At 42.2% G+C, this 20,408-nt stretch overlaps 2 protein-coding genes across 2 annotated transcripts; both read right to left on the bottom strand.

The window, feature by feature from the left end:
- Positions 1 to 516: 516 nt before the first annotated feature.
- On the bottom strand, positions 517 to 8,275 carry ric3b (RIC3 acetylcholine receptor chaperone b). Its single transcript, XM_083916226.1, has 6 exons — positions 8,151 to 8,275; positions 6,220 to 6,446; positions 4,622 to 4,700; positions 3,481 to 3,574; positions 2,390 to 2,520; positions 517 to 1,103 (listed from the first exon to the last, which is right to left on the bottom strand). Exons 1-6 carry the CDS (start codon positions 8,269 to 8,271, stop codon positions 610 to 612), a joined length of 1,146 nt encoding a protein of 381 aa, XP_083772352.1. The 5' UTR covers positions 8,272 to 8,275; the 3' UTR covers positions 517 to 609.
- A 1,473-nt stretch (positions 8,276 to 9,748) lies between these two features.
- Positions 9,749 to 19,671, bottom strand: LOC310949817 (rhombotin-1-like). Its single transcript, XM_083917377.1, has 5 exons — positions 19,482 to 19,671; positions 18,253 to 18,466; positions 14,199 to 14,324; positions 13,768 to 13,876; positions 9,749 to 10,342 (listed from the first exon to the last, which is right to left on the bottom strand). The coding sequence occupies exons 1-4, from the start codon at positions 19,501 to 19,503 to the stop codon at positions 13,771 to 13,773; spliced, it is 468 nt and encodes a 155-aa protein (XP_083773503.1). The 5' UTR covers positions 19,504 to 19,671; the 3' UTR covers positions 9,749 to 10,342; positions 13,768 to 13,770.
- Positions 19,672 to 20,408: the final 737 nt, after the last annotated feature.

The raw sequence follows: 20,408 nt of genomic DNA, 5'->3' as shown, positions 1-20,408 counted from the left end.
CCCAGTAAATGACAGCGATGACGGTGATTCCTCTTCTCTGCAGATGACTTCTTTCCGGTGTTTCTGAATATGTTCCTTCGTAGAACAAGCGTGTGTTTTGAAGTGTCTTGATTCAGCTGTGTTTGCTGGTTATTTCTACATTTTAAAACCTTTGTTTCAGTAAAACACCACTTTTAAATGACATAAAATCCTACTGCAGGAAAAGAGGCTGACAATTGTGCAAAAAGACATGAAACATGATAAAAACAACCTCCCCAAAAAGAGCTAAACACTGTTTGTCGCAGCCGTGGTGTCCACCCTTTACATCAAATCTAGACCTGGAAGCATCTTAATGTTACTTTAAATTACATAACAACTCAACTTACACATTATGCAGACTGGTTATTATCGTATTCGTGTTTATAAAGGAGGGCCCTATATTTTCTTAGGAAACATTTAAGTGTAAGAGCTGTTTTAGGACCATAGACGTAATATACTAAAGCTGCTATAAGTCATATAAAATGGCGCCCTATACACACATTTTCTTCTTCACTTCAAGTAAAGATAAACCAGGCTGGTACCACACACCATCTGATTTCAGGCCCGGGCTGGAGTTCATGTGTTGGGGAGTCAGTGTGAGGCTTTCTTGGCTCTCCTCCTCTTGTTCCTCCGTCTGACGGCGCTGCAGGACGTTTCTGTCTCCGTCGTCCTCGTGAGGGTGTCCATCTTCTCCTGCTCCATCATGGACGTCATCTTCAGCGTGAGCTCCAGCTCCTCCAGGACTCCAGCCAGGTCCTCCTTTGGGACGCCCAGGTCGATTTCGCCCCCTCCCTCCTTGCGTTCTGCACACTTCTTGTTTACGGCAAAATCACTCTGGGGCCCCACGTCCTCTCCACTTAGCGCTGTGAAATCAGATTCTTCTTTCAGTTTACTCAGATCCCCTGCTCCCTCAGCAGCCTCTCCTCCACCTGTAACCTCCTCAGGGAGGTTTTCCACGTTGGCTCCATCGGCTTGTGTTCTCTCGGCCTCTGTCTCCGTCTCCGTGGGTGGACTGTGGTGATGCTGAGTGTGCTGACAAGAGCAGCGGGTATGTTCCCACTGCTGCTGAGGCTCCTCGGGATAATCTGAGGGAACTTCAGACACATTTGATGAGTCATTAATTGTTCAGCTTTCCCTTTAACGATGTTTCTACCTGTGTGTCAGAAATCTGCTGCATAATCAATGTGTGTGTATAGAGTCCTGCACTGGAACCTGTAACACCAAAAATCAATAAAAAATAAAACAATGATTCAAGGCACTTTTTACAGAACATATAATGCACAAAATAATGCTTTTTAAAACATTTAAAATGGTGTCTTATAGCTTTATTATTTATTTAAAGGGTCAGCAGTTGACTGACACTGGACATGATGTGTATATAGCTATTTATTTGTATTTATTCTTTATTTTCTCACTGTTCATTTCTAAAATTGGTTGATGTATAACGTATAATAATCTTGGGTGATATAAAATGGGCGGCACAGTGGTGTGGTGGTTAGCACTGTCGTCTCACAGCAAGAGGGTTCCTAGTTTGAATCCCGGCTGGGGCCCTTCTGTGTGGAGTTTGCATCTTCTCCCTGTGTCTGCGTGGGTTCTTTCTTCCTCCCACAGTCCAAAGACGTGCAGGTGTTCGGTTCATTGATGACTCTAAATTGCCCGTAGGTGTGAATGGTTGTCTGTCTCTGTTTGTCTCTATGTCAGCTGGGATCGACCCCAGCCCCCCTGCGACCCCGATAGGGACAAGCGGTTGAAGATGAATAAATATTCTTTAATAAAGTTATTTATTTAGGAAAGCAGCTTTCTCTCATATAAATGCAAAATCGGTGCACAATCTACATAGCAAAGTTTTAATCTTCGTTACCTTTCTATCCCTATATCGACTGCCATATCGGTAATCTGTGAGTTTTCCTGTCTAATATCAACCGGGGTCTATTTGAGACTGGTTTCCTGTCGTCCAGGAAGTCCTTTGGTTTGAGTTCATGCAAATACAGAAACAATATTAACTTGCAGAGAGACTTTGAAAGAAGCCTGCGAAAGGTAAATCACTACAAAGATCGTAGTGCTGCTTTTATCTTATTTTTGCAGATAGTTACATGATTTTATTTTTTCATTCTTCTCAGATCTCTTCCTTGTTGAAATGTATATTATTGCCTTTAAATATTCAAGTGTTTGCTGAGTTGAAAAATCCAACCAAAAAAAACAAAAACATGAAGCAAACACACAAGATATGAAAAGGATAATCTGAATTCGGTTGGGCATCAAAAAGATTCACTACTTGATGATGGATTAAACCACAAGCGCCTGAATGAGGACAATAAATGTTGATGCCACATTATTAACTAGCTTCTGTGTGCGAGCAGCGTCTGTGTACCTTCCCAGTCCTCCTGGTTCTTCTTCTCTGGAGCCACGTCGTCCACCATCTGGCCCTCTTGCATCACCCGGGTTATCTCCGACAGCTGCTGCAGGAGACTCTCCTCCTGATCCGCCGTCACCCCCTTCACCCTGCAACAAACGCAGAACAGCCAAACAACCCTGAACATATTACACACATGTAAACTTGAATAACCAATGCCATGAGTGAGTGAAGTCAAACCTTAAAGTTACACATTTGACTCACCCTTCTTTGCATTTCTCTACCACGCTAATGTGCTGCCTAATTTGAGAATTTCTGCCAGAACTAACAAGAAGCTTCATTTTTTAATGTTTTTTTAATGATTTTGTACATTTTTGATGGTTTAGTTGTCAACTATTAAATGAAATGAAATTATTCACCAATTATTTTGATAATAGATTCATCAGTTTGAGTCATTTTTAAAGAAAAAAACTCAAAATTCTCGGATTCCAGCTTCTTAAATGTGAATATTTTGACATTAAAACTGAATATATTTCAGTTGTGGACAAAACAGGATATTCATGGATGTCATCTTGGGCTTTGGGAAACATGTTTCACCATTTTCTGATATTTTAATGACTTAACACCTAACCGATTAATCGAGAAAATAATTGAGAGATGAATCGACGATGAAAATCATTCTTAGCTGTAGCCTAATTTTAACACGACAGCACAATATTTGCGAGGAACTGGCTTCAAAGCTGATTACAAAGCTCTAAAAAGAATAAATACGTCCACACGTCTTAATTACAGCCTGCAGCTGTAACTAATAACAACAGATAACAAATGTTTTCACCTTTTAACTAATAAGACTTTGCCCAGTCATTGAAGTTAATACGTGAAAGTGTGCATTAAAGTGTAGAAGAACCAGCGCCCAGTAACACGAGAGACGGAACAAACTACAGGGTAATTATCTCTGTGTTCATACGATAGGGGAGTGTCAGGTCTGCCTTTTGTCTTTGCTGTGGAGGAGATCAGTGCATGCACGCATGTTATTAAATTAACAACCAGAACAAATGAGCTCAATCAAACAAATAGACACACACGCACACACACACACACACACACACCTGTCAGGACTGTGGTGAGCGTTGGAAACGATCTTCTCCATCACCAGCTCTGTTTCCCTCAGTTTCTCCTGCAGCTGAGCCAACTCAAAGTCAGCTGGAGGGACAAAAAAAAAAAAAAACGAGTCAAACACACGATCTGAGCTCAAACAAGTGAAACACTGACTTCATGCAAAAGCTGGCAAATGTATTTTCACAGCCTGCAATTCATCTTGCTGTACGGTGCGCCGTGGGAAATCGATATGCCCGAAAACAAGCAACATTAATTTATTTCTCATCATGTTAATGCACTTTAAAAATGAACGTCAGCCTCAGAGATTTATGACACTGGGTACGACTTAATGCAGACGTTTCATTAATTTAAGGGAAATGTTCAGTGATGGGTTACGTCAGACTTTTCCCTGAATGTTTTTTTACTCATGTGATCAACATATTTTTCTATTGTGGAATAATTTTATTACGTCAGCATTTCAGGAGCTCTTTTGGCAATCACCATAACCCTTTATCTTCTTTGTAGTTTATGTCTTTTTGTCTAATTTTTGCAGTTATTCTTTTTTTGGGGGGTAATTTCATGAACCTTCGTTTGCCCCTGAGACTCTATTGTTTCTCTCACTGTGTTTTAGCACTGTATAATAAATAGCATATACCTTTTGTACGACATCAAAGCGCTGCAGTGGAGAATATCCTCAGAAAATGACATAACATTACAGTCATTTGGAAAGTGCTTTAGTCCAAACATTAAGGAAAATAAGTGCATTCAAAAACTAAAGAAACAATTAAAGAAATCTGAAGTGTAGCGCTGTTTTTTAAATAAATGAGATGGTGGTTCAGGATCATCTGGTAAGGATGAACCCTGGGCGCCTCCCTAGGGAGGTGTTCCAGGCACGTCCAGCTGGGAGGAGGCCTCGGGGAAGACCCAGGACCAGGTGGAGAGATTAGATCTCCACACTGGCCTGGGAACGCCTCAGGATCCCCCAGTTAGAGCTGGTTAATGTGGCCCGGGAAAGGGAAGTTTGGGGTCCCCTGCTAAAGCTGCTGCCCCCGCGACCCGACCCCGGATAAGAGGCTGAAGATGAGATGAGATGAGATGGAAGTCAGCTAAACGCTAAAAGAATGAGTATAAATGACGCTGAACGCTACTCACTGATCTTTCTCTTCATGTTTTCTGCCCGGACCGAAGGGAACCGGCTCTCTGCTGGTTTGTTGTTCCCCTTCGAGGTGATCTAACAGGGAGACAACAGTCGGACAATAACACGGTTAAAAAGCTCAAAACAAACCCCACAGCCGACCGTCCACTTGCATACTGACAGTTATATCTTCATTTTTTACAGTCAATGTTTATTTTCCTTTTTGGGTTAATTTTACTGCAATGTTAAATACTTCAGCCACAGCTGAGTATCATTTGAAATTAGTTTATGCTAATGTTGAACACCGTTTTTGATAACTTATATAAACACCGACCTTTGATAAAACCCTTTTTTTAATCCAATAAAATAAGCCAAATTTCTCAAAAGTTAAATATTGGCTTCACACAAGTAACCGTACTAAACTGTGCCTAAAAGAATGGTCTGACATTGGATATTTAAACTCTTGACTTTAATAATTATTAAACGTCTGATCAAAGAATTAATCTAGAAGAAGAGAAGTAGTCAGGTGACCATCTGACCATTCAATGGCAGCTTTCGGTGCTTCAGTTTTCAATACTCAGTGTTACAGACAGACCAAAACAGTACATTACATTAAATTTCATTTATCTGATGCTTTTATCCAAAACTTATAATAAGTGCATTCAACCATGAGGGTACAAACCCAGAACAGCAACAATGAAGTAAGTGCATTGGCTTCAAATAAGCCAAACTACAGAGTGCCACATATAAGAGCAGGATGTAAGAGCAACTTTTTTCAATATCATTAAAGCAGAATCCAATACCCATATATGAATGCCTCTGTATTTTAATAAATAATCTGGCATTTTAGGAAAATACACTTAGTCACTTTCTTGCAGAGTAAGTTAAGAAGATTAAAATCACTCTCAGAACTGTACAGTAACAATGATCTAGTTAGTTAACTAGAATTACCACCTCGTGGTTTTATGCCTCCACCAACCAGTGAAGCCGCAGTTTACATCCAAACTGTTCAGACTTACTTAACATTTATAGCAAAGACTTTATTTACAAATTTAACAAAAAGGTAGTAAGTGTATTTTGGTGAATACATGGATGCTTCACACACACGTTTAACCTGACAAGACGCACAAAAACTCTGAGGTCTATGGAAAGATTTGGAAACAAAGACACGCATCGCGATGACGTCATCAATGCGTGTGACGTGTTACGGCGTGATGACGTATAGGCAGCAAGAAGCATTCGCATGAGGCCCAGGTAGTGTGAGTACAAACAGGCCTGGGCTGCGAGGAGGGGGCGGGGGGGGGGGGGGGACAAGTACCCTAAAGCACGGGGCACGGTACGGATGGAAAGTGTGAGTGCGCCCTAAGAAACGCGGTTTATCTCGTTTTTCTTTTTTTATTAAAATGACCTCTTGTGGTTGTGCGAGTCTTGTCATCACTGTCAGGGTTTCAGGAAGCCAATGGAGACTCCAGACATTTACCAAAATGTCAAACTATTAGTTTTACATTCAAAGGAATGCTTTAAGTGTGTGGAATTAAAACTTTCAAGTCAAGGCTGAGAGTACTTTGTGAGTCCATTATTCAGGAGGTGTGCTGCTGAGTCCTCAGTGTTTCACCTTAAACAGTATGTAGAGGATGTAGAGTAGGATCCCGAAGCCGTACACGGGGATGATCTGACCCGCCAGGTTGGATTTGCCCCCAGTTCCCACTCCCATTCCTGCGCCCTTGGCTCTGGCTATGGCCTCGGGGTTGTGGGCTCTGGAGAAGCTGGAGCCTGCAGCAGTCTGGCCTCGAGCCTCCGGAGCCCCCTGACGGTGCATCATCGGAGGGAGGCGCCCTGAGCCTGCGGGGGGGGGGGGGGGGGCATGATTGTCATCTAATTTTTATATAAAAAAAATCTAACCTTTATATATAAAATGACAAATATGTTTTGGGTTTTGTGGGTTGTTTAAAGGCCTAAAATCTCAGTGGACTGACATTTTTATTTCTGCTGAACACTTTTCTAAAGCAGTTTCAACAAAAACTAAACATTATAAACTTTCATGAGGGTCAGATTTATTATAGACTATTTTCATTTTGGATACTTGTACCTTATTAACTGGCAAGTGAATGTATTTTATTTATTTTCTACATTAAAGCAGGTGTCACGGTCTATTTGGCGCCTGTAGATTGTTTTCATTATGGATTAACCCGCTGTTTAGTTTTCCCATTCATCGATTGACTGATGGAAAATTCTTAAAATTGTGTGAAATGCCGTCACAATTGTTGTTTTGTACATAGTTTCAGCTGTACCCAGGCTACTTGAGGCGTATAATTTAAACAAAACATCTTATTTTATAGCTCCTCATATGATTTGTGTGCAGAAATCTTTATTTGTAAAGTAACAAAAGCTAACAGATAAATGTAGTTGAGTTAAAAGGTGCAGTTAAAGCTCAAGCTGAGGACTTAAAGTAGGTCAGGGTTCGTACCTTACCTCCTTTTCTGAGTTCAAATTTAAGCATTTTCTAAGCACCTTCAAGGTCCATGTTCAAGCTTTTCCAGCACCTTACTGCTGTGGTAAAATCCTACATATTCCTACAGTTACAAACGTGAATATTTGACCCTTTTTTTGCTATAAACAACTAAAATTTTGTATGTATTATACAGCTTTTTGTTGTGAAAGAAATGCAGATTCAACTTCAAGCATTTCCAAGCACTTCATCTTAAACTTAAGCACTTTTCAAGTCTTGAAAACACAACATTCACTTGTTCTACTCTCTGTCAAGTTGTATGAGAAGTTTCCTTAATGTTCTAGTCTGGGCTACATGTCAACTTGGGCCTAAAGAAGATAACTGTGCTCCCTTGTTGAAACTATAATACCAATCTCACATAGTTTATGCTACTACAGGTGAGCGGGATCTGCTAAGTCCCAACAGGGTCTGGCCCCTACTCTATGTTTGTACACTCTTTGGACTTATAAGCCCTGATGACTAATGGTGCACTTTTTCTGTATATAAAACAAAAACTGGAGTGGCATTTATTTCTGCTTTACTGTAGTTACCGTGTGGATGTATTTTACTGTCCATTCCAAATAAAGATACAATTAAAAAAAAAGAAAACACAACATTCAAATTCAAGCATTTTCGAGGATTTCCAGCATCTTTACGAACCATTTAAAATAAAAGATACACATTTGTACTTAAGTACAGTGCTGCTTGAGTAAATGTAGCCTACTCAGTAGAGTGTGGTCTATACCTGCTCTGTAAAGTGTCCTGAGATAACCTTTGTTATGATTTGGCACTATAAATAAAATAAAATTGAATTGAATTAAAGTACAGCAGGTGTCACGGTGTCTTTGGCGCCCCCTTCAGGGAGGAAATGTAACTGCAAGAGCGCTGACACCCCGGTGATGTTCAGTGCACATTGTGGGTTAAATAACGCAATAAATCCACTTTATATTACATGCTCAGAATTAAATAAATTATAATCTAAAATCTTCCATCTAAAAAAGCCACCACACGTCGAGATAAAGACGTCTTATAGAGGAAACGGGGAAAAGGTGACGCACCCTCCGGCCGCTCCGCAGCATCCTTCCTCCCGCGGGACAGCAGCATTTTGGGCAGCAGCAGCGCGACACACAGCACGAGACACGTCGCGAGGGTCACTTTCTGAAACGTTGACATCGCCATACCGACAGAGTGAACGGTGACCTTCCTAAACGGTGGTGTCTGACGGGTTACCGGGGACGAAACGGAGACGTTAGCTCGGTTGATGTCGTTTCTCATCCATCGGTTGAACTTCCTTGTTGTGACTCGAGGACCGGAAGTGCTCGGCAGCTGCAATGGCTGTGTTTCACCGCTGGGTGGCGCCAAAGGACAATTCCACAGTGAGGCAATTCAAAGTGCTTCACACAGAACATATGAGTCACATTCACATTACTATAGATATTATTATAGTTATTGGAAGTGTCTCTGTCTCTGTCTTTGTGTCTGTCCTTGTCTCTCTCTGTCCATCTGTCCGTCTTTTCTCTCTTTCTCTCTCCTTTTCTTCCTCTCTCCACTGCAGACAGATGTGCGTCCTCCACAGAGCTGGGTCTGTCTGACGTTCCTGTCTGTTATAGGGAAGGCTTTTAACGCCACCGTACTCTACGGGGGAATTGTTGGGTCTATGTTTATCATAAATAAGTCATAGAGTGTGGTCTTTACCTACTCTGTAAAGTGTCCTGAGATAACTTAGGTTATGATCTGGCACTATAAATAAAATTGAATTGAACTGGATTTCACTAGAAAAAGATCAGAGGTGTTACCGGATCAGCAGTGACATGAATGTAAACACATGGTATTAAAAAGGTATTGCACCCGCGTGCACAACAGTCTGTTCAACGCACCGTTGTGGCACAAAGGCAACTCCCCATTAGTGGATTCACCATCCAATAGATTTGAAACTAGTTATTAATTATCTAATGAGGACTGCTCGCCTGTGTATGTATCCTACAGGTGAGTATGTATGTGTGTGTATGTTGCCTTGTGTTTGTTCAGATGTAGACCCAGTACCGCCAAATCGATGGTGACGGATATTACGGCTCTGTGGTCGGAGCCAGATCTCAACATTTGCGAGAGCCGTTCAAAGTGGCTCATCGTTCTTTTATTTAAATACTTTTTTAAGGGGTGGGCGTCACAATTTATCTGCAAATATCAACCAAGCATGTTTTCAGTGTAGCAGCTGTCACAAAGGGTCACGAAGCACTCGAGCAAGCATGGGGAAGGCACTGTGGATCGAGAGTAGGCAGTGAAATTTGGGCACGACGACACACAGATTTATTGTTTACTGATGTGGCTTTCAAGTACGACTCGGCTCCCTTTGTTCAAACCAAAGAGCCGCTGAAAAGAACCGCTTAGTTTGCGAATGTCTCATCACTTCCGGTCCTTTTGCACTTTTAAAGGCTGCAAATATGAATCAGCGTGCTCCAGTTTATTTTCCCGGGTCATTTATTGAACTTTTGTTGTTGTTGTTTTAAAGAAAGCATTTTGGACAAAGCATGACTGAAAGCAGAGTATTCTTTTAATCGGCTATATCGTCTAAAATGCCTTCAAATGACTCGCTCTGTCACAGCACAGGAACAACGAGCACACGAACTGAAATGAAAGTTCAGTTTAATTAGTGGAGAAAAACAGTTTGAGATCAGAGTGAAAACCAAACTACGGTGAGTTCGAAGCACCGCTTCACTTCGGTCGAGTCTCCGGAGCGGTGAGAGAAACAGCTGATCGTCCTCAGTTGTTGAACTGCATTTAAACAGTATTTTTATATATGTGTCGGTGTCTTGCGTGTCAGATGGGCGGAGTTCACCGCAAAGGACAGTTCAGCTGCTGCCAGAACAATCAGAGAGGAGTTTCAAAAGTCAACTCAGTGTTTTTTTCTGTGATGGATGACTTGGTTAATGCTGTGCGTGGCCCGATTGGCTTCCCTCCATCCGTCTTGTATTTAAAGTTTGGTGAGCAGAGTCTTCATTGGAGTCTTCATTGGATGCAAAAAAACGTCAGAACCATCTCCATCCACATTAAAGATCCTCCCGATAGTTTCCATTTTCTGCTCGATCTCTGGTCCGTCCGATCAGAAACGTTAAGATTCCACGCAGCTCTGTAAAGTTAAGAGTTCAATCGTGGGGAAACGTGTCCCATCAGTGTTGTTTCCACACATGCCTCAGTCTGAAACAGGAAGCTGATGAGGACTCTGACTGCTGTGATGGCTCACAGTTCCCCTCTGCAGAAAGAGAGAAGAAGAAGAAAGACATCTCGAGGTCACTGTGTGGTTTAAGAGGTTCAGTGGAAGACACGTGACCTGCGTTACGTGCCACTTATTAAGGTATAATAACAGAAAAGAGTATTTCTCTTATAAATTGTGGTTTATTATGAATTAATGGTTGTGTGATTTGCTGCAAGGGTGATTTCAATAGGAGATACTATTTTTCTCTTTTGGAAAAACACACTAAGCTCTTTTTTTATTATTATTTCAAAGAAAAGTGTCACACCGCGGTGAGGTCTGTGCTGTCTTTGGGTTTTTGGGGGCCGCTGTAGCTCAGTCCTTAGATGACTTGGCTGGGAACCGGAGGGTCGTTGGTTTGAGTCCCTGTGTGGACCATGAATGGAGCGTGGACTGGTGGCTGGACACTGGTGGCTGGGCACTGCTGAGGTGCTGTTGAGCAAGGCACCGAACCCCCAACTGCTTGGGGCGCCGGTCACTGGCAGCCCCCTCGCTCTAACATCTCTCCATTAGTTGCATGTATATAGGTCCTGTCTGTGCATGTGTGTGTGTGTGTTTCGGGCCTTTGTGTGTGTAACATGAAAAAATAAAGTGAGAATTGAATTTCCCCATTGTGGGACAAATAAAGGAAGGACATCTCCCACCTGTTTTCCATTCAATATTTTGAGCATTTAAAAATGAAGGTAGAATCAGATTTTTATTTATTTATTTGAACATTTGTTATCCACATTTAACCCTGTAGCATGAATGTCATGTTATCAAGTTACTATATAATTGAAGAAAGACAAGAACCAAGAATAATACGCCTATAAAAAGCAGTGGTCCGGTGGTCCCATTTATAAGTCTCTGACAAAAGTTTAAATACATCTATTAAAATAATCCAACATCAGCAAAGCTACTCGGGTCTTGAGAGAACCGCTAGAAAGAGTTAGAGCATCTAGAAAGCCAGAAAAGCTTCACCGTGGCCACGTTGCTGTAACGCAGACTCTCGTTTTAACGCGCTCCAAACAAAATATACCGCGAATGACGTTCAAAGAGGCCCCGTTTCTCACCTCAGCTGACAGTTAAATTCAATAAAACCTCCGAGTTATCGAAGGTATCAAGGTTTTAATGTAGAAAAAGAAACGCGATCTGCCAAAGTCTGGAGTTGTTTCAACATGAACTCTCGAAGACCAAGCAAAAGCACCAATAAAGAACCAGTCTCAGCTTCCAGAGCGCATCAAGTGTCCAGTGTCCTTGTGTATTTTATGACCTGCAGTTGTACAGCTAGTATCATAATGATGGGTTGGGCTGCTGGTGGCTTTGAGGTTTGTTTTTGAAACCTTCATAACTGTGGATTTAAATGTGGCGTCTGCTGCACTTGCTTTCAAACCCATCTGCCGTCACAGCCGACCGTCGCTCACGCCCATCAACAGGCTCTCTGACTCCCACTGGATTCATTTGTCTGCTGCTTAAAGCTTTTTAAAAAATGCAACTCTGCGGCCTCCAATGAGAGCCAGCACTGTGATCGCCATAGAAGAAAGTGCATACTTCATGCTCTTCAGGGTCAACGAAGGAATGAGAGAGGACAAACAACTATATCATGTTAATTGAAGTCTCTGTTTATAACAAGGGTGTTAAACTGATCCAGTAAAGGGCCGTGTGGCTGCAGGTTTTCATTCCAACCAATCAAAAACACACCTGGTCCAACAAATCAACTGTGTGAAGACAGTTCAGGTGATGGAGTAAGTCGAGTCAGGTGTGTTCTTGCTTGGTTGGTTGCCTTTAAAGGCCTGCAGCATAAAAAGTGAGACTCCCATGTCTTTAAATATTATGAAAGCACCAAAACGCTCAATCCAGAAAGAAATGCGCACAGCCCGTATTTAGAAACTGTCTTTAAACGAGCCGCCGGGACGTCCCAACTTGTCACACGCTGCTGTTTGTCAGTAACTTTTGGCTTCACTTGTCAATCAGTGACCCTATGCTTCAAACGCATAGCGCTCCACTACAGTCACTGTTTCAAACATGGCAACGCAAACAAAACTACACAGTTAGCTTAACACATAATCACCTGGTCGAGGTTAGGAAAAGGTCCTGGGTGGGGTTCAAGTAAGTGGTTTTTGTATAATGAATAAGTATAAAGTGACTACAGTGGACGTAGTCTGTGCCAATGGGCCCCTGGGCACAGACATGTAAGAGGCCCCCCACCCTGTCCACGTAGGAACAAGATGCCCAAATTCAAACAGTCTACTTTTAATCATTTTGTGGTCATTTTGGGTCTCTTTGTGGTCCTTTTACGTCCATTTAGAGTTGCATTGTAATTGTTTTGCATCTATTTTTAGTCATTTTGCATTCATTTTAAATATTTTTAACATATCTAAGTTGTTCGTTTGCTTCTCTCTGTGGTAATTTAAAATTTAATTTTAATGTTTTTTTACTTGTCTTTTTCATCGTTTTTGTCTCTCTGTGGTCGTTTTGTGTCATTAGGCATCTCTTTGGGGTCGTTTTGCAACTTTTTGTGTCTTTGTGGTTATTTTTGGTAATTTTCTGTATACTTGTGGTCATTTAGCCCAGTGTGTGGTCATTTTGTGGGGGGTTTTCAGCAACATTTTATGAGTTGGGGCCCGTTAGGTAATCCATCCATGACTACAATGAGTCTGGTTTTTGTTTGACCCATCCATCACCCCACTCTACATCCTAACGCGGTGTTTGGCACTCTTAATCCTGGAGCACCTTATATCACCACCTACGGGTTTACAATTAAAGGGCTGGTGCGTTTGACGGCCTCAACAAAAGACAACCTGGGAATGACAACAGAGTGGACTGTAGGGAGAAAGTGCAGCTACAGTGCTGTTACAGTCATTCCCCAGCTGAAATGTGCATGTGCGAAAAAGAAACACTGACCAATAAGAGCAGACTGGGCTTTTTTCAGGTGAGGGTCTTAAAGAGACAGGCGCTAAAGCAGAGCGTTTCAGACAGACGCTGAATACAAGTATATTCAGACGGTGGGAATGAGAAAACAATGTGTTTTTTCAACATTAAAGGATGAAAACATGTTCTAGCAGAAACCCAAAACACAAGTATGAACCTGGAAATGATCATAACAGGTCATAGTAAAGTAAAAAAAAAGCTTTAAACCATGTTTTAATAGAGTTCCTTTATCGGTTGAAACCATAGACAGCTGCCTTTTTTGAGACATTCATTTTCATGTGTATCCGTACTAAATGTCACATATTGCACACTTTTTTAAAGAGAATAAGCTACAACATATTCCAGCTAATGTCAGCAGCCTCTGGTTTGAAGTCTCATGTCTACATATGGTCATATTTGGGATGAGCTTTGTGAGCTCGCTTGTATATCTTCCAGACATCCCAGCGCATGTTTTAGCTCAAACTGTCAGAGCAGCTGTCGCGGGACTGTAACTCATCGTCATCAGAATATATTACCTCTTATTGAGTCTGCCTGTCCGTGCTGCCATTAAGATGGCCTCCTTCATAGTCCAGCTGGCACAGGATCATGTTGTTCTTGAGGAAAAACTTGTCTCCCACGCAAAATCTGCAGAGAGAAATAAAAATATGGAATTGGGTCTCGGCTCTTTGCTCGCGCTGAAGTGAATCACGAAGCCCCCCGGAGGAACATTTCAGGCATATTTTCAGCACTGCTATGGTAATCAGAAAATTAATCTTGCATGATTGCTGGCTGATTAACTATCCAAGTGATATACAAAGTTTTTAACCCCTGCAGGTTTGAAACTTCATCACATTCTGATTACAATGCATCGACGTTACATCCATAATGACCAGTGAGCTCACCAGTGCACCTCCCAGATAAGTCAACTGAATTTGATCTCCCTGGCTAATTGCTCCCCTAATCTTACCTCTGGCGGCAGAGCTGACAGGCGAAGCAGTCTAAATGGTAGACGTTGTCTCTGGCTCTCATCACCATCTCAAAGGCAGGGATCAGCTTACTGCAGGCTGCACAGTTCCCTGTCACCCCAAAGAGCCTGCAGAGGGAAAGGAGGGCGACAAGCAGACCTGTAGTCTGGACGCACTTCAGATACATTTCAGCCAAAAGCTGAATAGGAAAAACAACACTAAAAATAAAGGGAGGACAGGCATGAAAAGTCCTTCAATAGGACCCTGTTACTGAGTCACAGATGCTGCTCATGCACTTTTTGCAGATAATAATAATAATAATCACTTGTTTTAAAGTGGTAAACCGCACTGCATTAGCTGCTAACGCTAACGTATGGATTGTAATTAAGAGCAGCTACGTGGGAGGAAACGTTTCCCTCAGCCTTCTAGTTATAATTCTCAGTAGAAGGAGGAGAAATTACTAAAATTAAACTATGCTATCTTCCACACCGCAGGGGAACTGCAATAATAATAAAGCTCAAGTAAAACTGCAGTTGTAGCAGTTAAATGTAAAGTCAAAATGAACTGATGCAATTACAGTGAGTTAATGTTAGCTAATAAACGAGAGTCTACAGCTAATGCTAACATGCTGATGTTTACTGTTTGTCTATGAATATAAACCAGTCAAGACACTTTGCTGCACACCATTGAGCCTAAAGGGCCTGTTTGAGGTTCCAGCCTGTTAAAGGAAGGTTTCGGTCACCGCTGTTGCTCATGGGGGAATTATTGGGTCCCTTGCATTAAATTGAATTTAATCAATCTTATTTTGGGGTGAATTACAGGTGGGGAGCAGCGACCGTAGGCTTCATTTGACCCACCTCAGCTCCGTACACGCGACATCTCTTTGCCTCTTTTTGGATTAGCTGGGAGGCGTCGCGTGCACCGCCAAGGATGGCGACGGCCGGAGCCACCCACACTGAGCTTCATTTTGACTAGAGGTCTAGAAGCCACCGGTGTACATGGTGTGATTAAAGGTCTCGCAATGCAGTGAGAAAGCTCCCGTGTCATTCCAATATTCCTCCGTTATGCAGGATTACTTCTTTACTTTTTACTTTTTTTATCTCTTTTAAACAAACATCTGTCGTTGCTGCAGGAAGCTTCAAACGCTTCCCTTGTTGTTGTGAACCTCACAGTGTGTCGAATGTGAAAGCTTTCATGAACTAGATATGACTCAGATTCCCCGATACGAAAATGTCACAATTTAGATGAAAATGTCACTGACTTTAAGAACCAGACGGATGTTTTTTTTCATCTCAAAGGACATTACAGGCGAGAACGTGAGTCGGTCTCTTACACGTTAGTGAAACTCACAATTTATCTGACACCATTTGAACTGTGTCCTCACACTACCTGAGAACAAACCCTGCGTTGTTTTTGAACACCCTGTGACTCAGTGCTGACCAGCTGCAGATTGCTTCACCTCACATTCACCTCTAAGAGAACGAAACAAGCGGCTCTCTGAGAGCCTGACACACATGAAGATAAGTTACCGCTGCTGATTTCCATATTCCATTAGAGGCCAGATAGAAAAGGGAGGTTTGGGAGGAACCGCTATGAAAAAAAGACATCAGCGAAAAAAGGGAGAAAGGCAAAGAGGCGGGCATGTGTCTCCCACAGCTTTGAACGACAAATGAGGAAAAAAACGTCATCAAACGAGTGAGCAACACGGGAACAAAAGCGAGTTCTAATTAACCGAATGTTCTGATCTAACGAGCCTGAGTCCTGAGCGGGCACCTGGTGGGGCTTTTTCCTTGTCCTTAACGAGGCTACGCAGCTCAATGCTAATTCTCTACTAATGGTCCAATTAAAAGAAATCACATGGTTTTAATCCCGCTCTTCAAAGGCTTTCGGTCTGCACCCTCGCAATGATGAGGAAAACAGGAGGCAATCTAGCCAATTTAACTGTCAAAAGGGGTTTTGGTCTCTTAAGTGCAGCGCGGCTAATGAGAGACTTAGCTCCAACCAAATCCAGCTGGATTGTACATGAGACTAACACATGAGTTCAGCAATGTGGCTGAGATATCAGGAGTTCTCCTGCTGACCTAACACCAGACGTCGTTATTCCAGGCAAGAGAACGAAGGCTACATAACTCTCAGAAGGGCCGTCTGAGCCGGGGGGTTTAGGTTTGTGTATTAGCGGTGTCATCGAGATTCATAGTCAAAAGACTGTTTAAATCCAACGTGTATTTAAGTATTCATAAAGTCGTTGTGTAGGCCGAGTGATTCACAGGCCTCAGACAGAGCTGTTCGGACGATCTACAAACATTTATCTTTATCTTAAGGGTTTTTAAAGAGCGCTTAAAGTGCTTCAAGTGTTATAAACCTCATGCCTCCATTACATAGCGGATAGCCCACGGTAACTACAAGCATAATGTGGTGTCTCGGTGATGTGGAGTAAGGTCTTTAAAGCAATAGTTGGCTGAAAGTTAAGAAACCGATACCACTAAATATGTAGCCGGGGCCAGGAGACAGTTAGCTTAGCATAGCATAAAAGAACAGGGGGGGGGGGGGCGGGGGGGCAACTAGCCTGGCTCTCTTTAACTAAAGTCGTTTTTACAGATGAACCGGGACAATGTCGGGAGAAAGAAAACTTTGATTAATGCGAGGGATGGCGGTGCCCAGGTAGAGCGTGCAGCCACGCAGAAGGAGCCTGTTCGTAATTTGGTCATAAACAACTGAGTCTCTTGCTTTTCTTAAAATGTTCCGATGACCCCAGCGATGGTTATTGCAGATAGAAGCTTGCGAATCTCGCTGTCTCTCCAGTTTTTTACACTTTTTGTAAACCACCTGTTTTCTTCGCCGTCTGAGTTTTTTCTTTTCTTCCGCTGTTTGCCGCAGTTTGATATAAATGTCATCAACACACTCTTCTTTCTCCGCGAATACACCAGAGAATGAGCTCAATCCGAGATGAGGTCTTTGTACACAGGAGCTGGGAGTAGAAACTCTGTTTGATGCCCGGTCCAACTGAATCGGACATTTGCGTTCACACATACAGCCCAGCCGGGTTATGTCCAGATAATCTCAGTGTTTGCAGTGCATGTGTGAAAGGGGCTTAAGCTACCAAAACTCCACCTGCAGCACCTCTAAGGCTCAATAATTGTATCATTATGCATCTTGTTTGTTTAAAAATATAACGTTAAAGATGACAATTCAGTCAAGAGACTCTAGGAAGTAACAAACACATTTTCCAAAAGAGGCTGAACTATTCTTTAACATCCTCGAGAGCATTGTTGCATAATTAAATCTTTGCACACGGTGCTGGTTCAGAAAAGGTCACTGAACAGACGATCACCCGGTTGATTGTCTTCAAAAGATCTGATTGTAGATCTGCTTTTTTTATAGCGTTGATACCTTCGACACTATCAACTATGGATATCGTATTGTTTTGAAACACATAATATTGAAAAGTCTCTATACTTTGAAGAAGAAAGGAAGGTTGTTAAAAGTATCAAAGAGGTCAAATTTGCATGAAAATGTATTAAAAAGCTTCAGACTAGAGATAAGAGCACAATGTAATACAGGGATCATGCAGCCAACCACACATCCCGACACAAGATAGACCCTTTTTCAAGTAGAAGGCAGAAAGTATCCACTGAAGACTTCAACACGCAGTGCAGAGTCCCATTACGATGACTCAATATGGACTCAAAGTAGCTCATCCATACACGGTTCAAACACGCTCGGACGTGTTTTGTAATGTCTCTCAGAAACGTGACACACCTTCAGAGGGATTCTGACTGAAAGATTTACTAAAACAGCCTTAAGGTTCTGCAACTTTTAATTTGACACCAGATAGTTTACACAGTCACAGTGATCCTCATTTGGAAAGCTAACTGTTGCTTCATTGTCTTGTGATGTATAGTAATGGTATTGTACAGCCTGCTTCTGCTCTTTCCGTCTCAAACACTATCCGCTAACATTATTAACATTCCGCAAACTCAGTGTTTGCTGGGATGATTTGTTTTGAAGCTGCACCTGGTCATTTTTTCAGTCCAGGTACACCTGCAGAAGCCTTACCTCAGGTAGTCCCTGCGGCAGAGGATGAGGTTCGCCCGGGTGTAGAGGGTGGAGCCCACGCGGCCCAGTCGGCAGTCACAGCAGGCACACTTCAGGCAGTCCTCGTGCCAGTACCTGTCCAAGGCCTGCAGCATGAAGCGGTCCCGGATCTTCCCGTTACAGCCGGCGCAGCCCCTCGGCTTCTCTCTGGACTGGAGGGACACGAGAGACACACCTGACGGGAGACGACAGGTTGACGGAGTGACAAAGACAGATGGGGGTTACTTTAGAAAGATGATCATGACTGACAACTGAATTTATGTGTTTATCCACGCTACAGAGACACAATTAGTAGTATTGGTATATCACAGGAGACACAATAGTACGGATACATTTAATAGTTAAAAAGTCACTGTTGAATATGACAGACACTACTGACATTATAGTAAATGTCAGTGTGAGTATTGTGATCATATCTTATAAAAGAAAATAACCAGTTAGGTCATCATAAAGTCTAGGCTAAGATAAATGTAATCCCATTCCCCTCTATAGGAGTATAATATTGGAAAACAAATGTTTAAATTTAATATTGGACACACAATATATGCAGTCATTATTATTATTGGTGTTATTATTGTCATCTAATCTTTAAGTTCCTGTAAGAATATAACAGGAGTCAACTTCCTTATTTCTCTTCATAAAGGTATTTCACAGATTATTTCTTTATTTTAAGATAAGACAAGATAAACCTTTATTGTCTTACACACGAGCACAGAAAAATCAAACAAACAGCACATGTCAGTAGAAAACCGTGCAAATGCAGACTCAGACAAGGACAGACAGTTGCACACAATCCTTCCTAATTCTCAAAACCTTTTCTGTTGACCAATTTTATATTTTTAGGGGAGACACTGCAGGTGACTAGGGTCAAATCTTTGATAGATATCACCATGACACTTCCTGGTTGACTGCTTTTTGTAGTAGAGTAAATTTGATCACATTTCAGAAATTAAGCATCATCTAATGCTTACTTTTGGTGAGTAAATGAGAAAATAACAGGCACACAAATAGACAAAGTGTCGTAAAATAAAAATCTAAATGTGTATTTCAGTTGTTTCTTCTTGTTGTTGATTAAAGGAAGCAGAAAAATTCACACTTGACCAGTGCATGAAAAAATGACACTGTCCCCCAACATGCCTAGATAAAGGAAATAACAGAATTAAACACATCATGCCACTGTATATACTCACTCTCCTCCTTGTCCAGCACCATCCTTTCTGGGGGAAAACAAGAATCCAACAACAGGAGAGCCTCGAGATAACACCCCGAGGAGCAATAATAAACACGGAGGGCTCTGACACTCGCTCAAACTTCAGCTCCGCTCCTCATTACCCCGAGGAAAGCCCCGAGAAACAGCCACTGACTGGGAAAAAAAAATATACATGCATTAAAAAGAAAAAAGAGCCTTGCGGGTTGGTGAAAACAGCGTCCCCGGGTATCACCTTGCAGGAAGGAGAGATGTCCTCAAATCATGAGTGAGTCTGTGTCTTATCTGGGCTGATGTCAGTGCAGAAGCATTTCAGTATCTGCAGGCTGCGGCTGTTCCCCTCAGATGAGCTCCTCTGAACAGACTGAGCCTCCTCCAGAGCTCCCTCCCCCCTCCTTCTCTCACACACACTCTCTCTCTCTCTCTCTCTCTCTCTCTCTCTCTCTCTCTCTCTCTCTCTGCAAAAGAAAAAAAAAATCTCCCTCAGTCAAATGTGGGGCTTTTTTTTATTTTTTTCCAACGCTGCGTGCTAATTATATAAAGTCATTATGCTCAGATCTGATAGTAACCGCCCCCTCCCTCTCTGAATCAATTATTCAATAGACAGTCACACACCAGGACAGCCCGGGCCTGAGGTGTTTTAGAATGAGCTTATTCAACTCCAAGGACACCAATTATCTCCAGGGCGCCCTGTAGTCAAAGCACGGGCTTTTCAGCACGGCAGATGCAGCGCCTTCTACCGCGCACGTTCACATGCGCGCGTCTGTGTGTGTGTGCGTGTGTGTGTGCGTGTGTGTGTCACGTGTGCACTTTGTAACAAAATAGTAAATGGTACATGCACAAGCCTATTAGTGTTACAAAATAAAGGTCAACTGCATCACACGGTGAAGGAGTATAGCAATTATATGAA

This window comes from Echiichthys vipera, assembly GCF_963691815.1.
Source record: "Echiichthys vipera genome assembly, chromosome: 7".
Classification (NCBI taxonomy): domain Eukaryota; kingdom Metazoa; phylum Chordata; class Actinopteri; order Perciformes; family Trachinidae; genus Echiichthys; species Echiichthys vipera.
This window is presented reverse-complemented; position numbering and strand designations above follow the sequence as displayed.